At 32.5% G+C, this 6,560-nt stretch overlaps 1 protein-coding gene across 2 annotated transcripts in view; it reads right to left on the bottom strand.

Moving 5' to 3' along the window:
* LOC106688558 (GTPase-activating Rap/Ran-GAP domain-like protein 3) overlaps window positions 1-6,560 on the bottom strand; it is a gene marked incomplete at its 5' end in the record, with an annotated part of 122,599 nt that overhangs the window by 59,268 nt on the left and 56,771 nt on the right. For both annotated transcript variants that reach the window (XM_067049322.1, XM_014433067.3), the window contains 3 exon segments: window positions 498-564; window positions 654-718; window positions 2,895-3,013. In XM_067049322.1, the coding sequence (XP_066905423.1) occupies window positions 498-564; window positions 654-718; window positions 2,895-3,013 (251 nt within the window).

The raw sequence follows: 6,560 nt of genomic DNA, 5'->3' as shown, positions 1-6,560 counted from the left end.
TTTTTTTATTAGTACAGAGGAGTAATTTGTTTTATATTTTTTTTATCTAACATAATTTCTTCTTTTATAATTCCTATATTAATTTCTTTGTTCAAAATAGCCTTCAAACATTATTACTTTATTTAATTATTTATGTTGATTTGCCTTTGTTTAATTCATTTTGTCTGCTTCGTTTCCCTTAAACATATTCCTACCTTTCCAACCCAAAAATAATTTTCCCAGGACATACTATACCAGGCAGGAGGAAAGCCACTCGCTGTGGCTTTCAGGTCAGGTAACAATATGAAAGTTTTTTAATCGTCATATCTTTCCCTGATAGAAAGATATACGATCAACAACCTATCTATATGTTTACCATTTCAAAGTTTTTTGCTTAACAACGTCAGAATTTTTCGTAAGTTATTTTCTAAGATATATACAATAAAAGCGATTATATACATACACCAAATAAAAAGTAAATATTTAAATACTATTGAACATAAATTATTATTTCTTACCTTTTGTATGTCTGGAGAAAATATCTCCTTTGGCCCTTTTTCAATTTTTTCCATACTTGGAAAGTTGCTGAAAACAAAGGAATGGTACTGTATAATCCAAAATACAGCTGAATATTTTTAAAATCAAAAATTACTTTAGAGTCAAGAAAAGTGTACCTCAATATCTGCTTCACCGTCATTGGTTTATTTGGAGTGTGGGTCAAAGATATTTTTTGTGCTCCCTAAAACATAAAGAATGATCACAACTTCCACTCATTATGAAAATACAATAAAAATAAAAACTTTTGGACATAGTTTTATATAGAAAAAAAATTAATAATTCATCAGTAGTTCATTTTTCTTTTCTGTTTATCTGTACAAAAGGGTAAGGCTGTTATTTTTCGAAGTTATTAATTGATAATAAAATTAATTGTCGGCTTTGAGACCTGAGCTCCAATAGGTAGCCTAGCAAGCAGAATCGAGAGATTTGAACGCAAAGTCCTTCGCACATTTACAGGAGCGATCTTGAATCGGAGCCTTAACACTTGGATGAGAAGAACTAACAACGAACTGCTTGCAGAGATTAGTCAGTCAATATCTCATAATATGAAGGTAAGGGGATTATGAGGAGCAGGACATGTAGCTCGAAGCTATCCTAAAAAAGGACACCTCTTCATAAATTCATTGTTATGTGTTGTGTAGTTGTGAATCAACTAAGATCCGAAAGAGCTGTAGCAAATTGGAAAGCAGTAGCCTTTGACTATAGGCAACCCTTGAGAAAGCTGGTTCTGGCGGCCGAAGATCGTCTCTGTAGGTCTGTAGAGCAAACCGAAAAAAAATTAAGATCAATGTTATCCAGTTATTAAGAATGTTATTTTATTTGTTTATTATTTTTTTTATTCAATATTATTTACAACTATACAAAATAATGAATACATTAAAAAAATTTGATGAAGGTATCAAGCACTTGAAAATCTTGGGAAAGGACTACCCATTGGTAGTATACTTCAAGCATTAATTTAAATTAGAAGGTACCGTAGCCATCTTATTTTCAGACGCCTCGGAGGATATTCAGCGATTGTTAAGGATGAGAGATTAAGAACTAATGGGTAAGAAGTTTGGAATGAAAAGACGCATATCTGTTTTGGGCCAAATCTTCAACGAATGGGATGTTAAGGTCTTTTTGGATGAGTTTATTTGTAACGTAATATGGAGCATCAAGGATTTTGGATTGTAAAGATTGGATGCGGGAGGAATTTAATGGTTTGGCAGAGCCCCAGAGCTCAATTGGTCCAATATAGTCCATATGTCCAAATTGGTCTGATTGTTATAGTGTATAATAATATTTTGTAGTGAATGGGAAGTCTAAACCGTTTGTCAATTAGGTGGCAATCGAAATCTACGAGCAGTTTCTTGTCGTTTCAGTCTTGTATGTGGATTCCAAGTAAGCCTCATGTCAAGATGGAGTCCTAAATATCGAATCTGTTCAACAGGCTTTAGTAGAGTATTTAAAAAGGATGCTGTAAGACAGGAGGGTCTTATTTTTTAAAGTTAAAGGAACACGTAACTTTTCCTCTAATAAGTGTTAAGCTTATGAAACTTATCTGTTATTATTATATCGAATTATTTTACTGTTATTTTTGTTCATTTCTAGATTAATTTTTAATTATAGATGTAACTATTAGGGCGTACATTTAACTCAACCCAAATATGAGCTACATCGCATAAGATACATTTTAACAGTACAAGTGCTTGAAAATGAAAACCTGGAAGGGGTTAGTACTTTGAAAAGAAGTACTGGTTCTTGAATAAGCGTTAGTAAGGAAGTGACTTGTTTATGATCATGCTCAACCCACAAATTTTCCTGAGTTAAAGGTAACAACTTAATGAGGTTGGGTGGACATCGGAGGGTTTCCTGCACCCTCAGGACTGACTCACGGCTACAGTGTAACAGACAATAATTATCTGACAAATCCTGATTGGAATCCGGGTCTTCGCTGTGCTTATCAAGAATAAAATGATTCAATAGCTTCAAAAATCATCATAAAAAAGGGACCAAGAAAAACTATATTACATACATTTTTTTTAAACTATAAATATATATTACTTACAACTAGTCAATAGTATTAACAATGTCATGATGAGGTGGAGCAGTATCCAGTGGCATCTCTGCCTGGCTTAATTAACATTCATTAAAACAAGAGGAGGTCTCGCATCCTACTTTTTTTTCAACCTTATAAAAGTCTTACCTGGCTTGATTACTGTGGCCCAGTCGTTATCATTTATATCTGTGTTAGTATGTCCTAGAACTGTTTTTATTGAATTTGTATGTGTTTGTTAATTATTACTTATGCATGTGGGTATAATATCTACATAGTAATACTCAAATAATATATTAATTAAATATTTATACTTTACCGTTTTCTTCCACAAGATGACCCTGTAGTGAGGACCACATTGTGTGTTAGCTTCTGTCAGGACAACGCTGAGGAAAAATGGAACCTTTTCAGCGTCCACTCCAACGTAATTTTGGTGCACTGCAATAACAAAAAATTGTCTAAATGCGCAATATGGACAGTAATTAGACACTATTTTTTCATACTATTATTTGGTTATAAAGTTTAAATATCAAGGGCAATCATTAATATTGTCTGTCATTAACTATCATAACACAGAGCAAAAGAGGGAAAAGAACTGCAAGAAAGGTCTCTTGGACCGAAAATATACTTTTTAGGGTAATGTGTTAAGAATATTAAACATTTTCAATACCAATAGTACTAAAAAAAAAATGTAATAAGATTGAACTTTTAGACAAGGGTGGACTGAAAGGACAAGATCATTGAATATACTGAGATGAAAAGGATAACTGTTACATACATACGAGTAGAAGTGAAAAAAAATATTAAATTGCAATGTTATTTTGTTTGTTCAAACAGTACCTGTGAAGAAGAATTAATAAATCTTTATGAAATATGGAATAAAAATTGGAAGATAGAAAAACGTGTTGCAAAAATAATCAATAAATAAAAAAAATTAAACTTATTGATCCATACCTGCATCCTTAATTCGATAAGAAATATATATTTTTCTGGTCATGGATCATGTCTAACAATAAGAAATCAAAACAACAAAATTAATTCCTATCAATTCAGTTACATAATAGCCAACGTTTCAACTTAGCTGTAGTCACCTCGAGGTTTAGATTTGTCTTAGTAACTCTTTGTGATTGAAGAAATTTTTTTTTTTTAAAATGATATGAACAACTAAAATTAAGAAAAGAAATAGATGGGCTCAGAAATTACAGCAAGATTGGTATTCAAAAGAGTGAACTAAAACTAACGAATTTCTACCAGTGGACAACAAATCTTGAAGGTTTGAGGGGGAAGAATTTTCTCAATGTAGCGCCCTTTTGGCTTGCTGCCCCCCCTACTCTATTGAGTCCTCTCGCAGTATTTTCTTTCATAAGTTTGGAGTCTCACCGATCCTCTCTCCGGTAGCGCTTCCAGTTCCTGCCTTCTTACTTCATATTTAACGACATCCTACCTGAGGATTAGGTCTAGGGGCATCGCTCCAGCCAGCACCAGCAGTGCCTAATGTGACACCGTTCTGTATGTCTTCGTGACCATCAGCAGAACAAATCTCTGTATGGTGGCCAGTCTCCTCTACTGTGTCTGAGTGAGGTTTCGGCTCCACGCAGGGGATGCGTACCTCAGTCTACTTAAGATCACAACTTTATATCTGGTCATCATTGGTACCTAAGACCCCAGAAAGCACCCCCTATCCTACTTAATCCATCGAATGACAGGGTCACCCTGTACTTTAGATACACCAGGTTAGAAGTAGCGCCAAATCTTCTTCTTATCCTCACACCAAGATATTTCACCCCCTCATCCGGTCTACCCTCTCTCCTCGAACATCCAGGGAGTTAGGATGAACCCTACCCTTGGAGCTTCTTATGAGTATGGCCTGAGTCTTGGCTGCTGCCATACCCAACTTCTTCTTCACGCACCACTCTCCTACGAGACTGGCACACCTCTCCGCTTCTGTCTTTAGACTGGATCTGCTGTTCTTGGCCACGATAACTGCCAGTTCTAACTAATCGAATACTAAATGAAGAAATCTATACCTAATGTTAGAGGTGAGTCATTAAAATTAGTCTTTGACATAATTAGTACATAACAAAGGCTAACTTCAAATAAAAATGAAAGCCCACAGGAAGTGGGCTATTACGCCATTTTCCTTCTCGCAGCCCAATATAATTTAATTCGTCCTCTTAGTTCGTCCGTATCTCGCTCAACATCCACCAGACCAACACACGCCAAGAGATGGTCCCCATCCATGTCCCCCATGTTGCATAGATTCGATTATAGTCTGGAATATCGTTTTCATTCTTCCATTTTAATTTATTATTTCTTTTTTTTTAATTGTATTCAACGGGAATAGTCCAAATAAGCAAATATATGCATTTATCGTCAAATATACCAAATAAAACATGGCTAATTGCATCTGAGTACACTGATTCATAAAGATTGGTTATTAGTGGTTCAAGAAAAGCACGCAAACAAAATATGCAATTGCATGAAAATCGGGTGTTTGGTTATCATCATTGCCTGGTAAGTTTCATCTAAATATCTTTCACATAAAAAAAAAAAAAGATAGTTATCAAATACTATACTACGTTATGGTATACTAATAATACTATATGGTATTTCTGAATGTGTATGACCGAATGCCGACAGTCTGTATTATGTCTCCCGAGAAATAGACATGAAATTAATTAATGTAATGATTACTATTAAAATCTTCTAATTCTATGAATTTTTGTGTTACAAGTATTCATTAATGATTTGTTTGACTAAAATTGCTCCATAATACCTTAAATGATGAAAAAGAGTTCATTAAATCTAAAAGCTTGATTTATGCATGAACAGGGTTCCCTTAAAAATTTTCCTCAGGTTAAAATCATAATTATTAATAAATTAATGAAGAATACAAATTTTTAATAATAAAATTAATAAAAAACATATATATATATATTTTACCGTAAAAAAATCAAACCAGTGTAACATCAATGAATCAATGGGAATTGAAAAATACTTAAAATAAATTTTACATGCTAATTTATAATATGTCGATGATATTACTAAGACATAACAATAAAAATTAATGAAAATAAATTAAATATAATATTTCTTCAAACAAACTTATAATATTTTCCGTACATATAAATATTTTTTACAAATTGAAATAATGTCCTATGTGGGTCATTATCACAGAAGTGAGGTCCAGGCTGTTTGGAGAACCATTTATGATTTAGGAGCGGGAGAAACTTTTAAAATTTAATATGAAATAGTAACTAAAAGTGAAAATTGTATTTTATTTTTTAAATAATGGTAACGAGAATTTTCAATGAAATGTCATGGTTATATCCTATCCAGTCACATTCTTCCCAAATTACAGTTCTTTCGTTTAAAATTTATAAAACTAGTTCTATCATCATAACGGCAATAATCATTTCCTGATCGAATAAGTTAAAATATTATAATATCAGATAATAAATTCAGATTAGTAAAAATTAATCAATTATCTGACTAATCTATATCTCAATAAATAATGATAATTTATCCTTCTTTAATGGCATTTTGTTTAAACTATAGCGCTTAGTTCTAAGAGATACTTATGACGTATGCAAGGTATTTTCAGAGGAAGATTAAAATTTCACCCTACGCCTGATGGACTCCAAGAATAATAATGAGTGTGAGATTACAAGTATGTAAAGAGCGTCTGAACTTCCTAAGCAAAAAATAAAATAAAATAAACGAAATAAAAGACTGTGTTCATCCAACTACAAACATTTATAAATCGTTCTAGGCAAACCTTTTGATACCCATTAGTAATCATGTTATCGTGTTTTAATATTTTATGTATTATTCTATATGTTAATTTAATATACATTTTGGCATATAAACTCCTATATGTCTCAAACTGACGTTACTACAAATGGTTATAGAAGAAAAATTACTGACCTAAACTCATAATAAAAAATTATGATTCAATTATCGAACTGAAAGCACTCTAAATTAC

This window comes from Halyomorpha halys, unplaced genomic scaffold, assembly GCF_000696795.3.
Source record: "Halyomorpha halys isolate HHAL.00 unplaced genomic scaffold, Hhal_1.1 Scaffold1155.1, whole genome shotgun sequence".
In the NCBI taxonomy this organism is placed as follows: Eukaryota; Metazoa; Arthropoda; class Insecta; order Hemiptera; family Pentatomidae; genus Halyomorpha; species Halyomorpha halys.
Note: the sequence above shows the minus strand (reverse complement) of the source record. Positions and strands in the feature narration are given on the sequence as shown.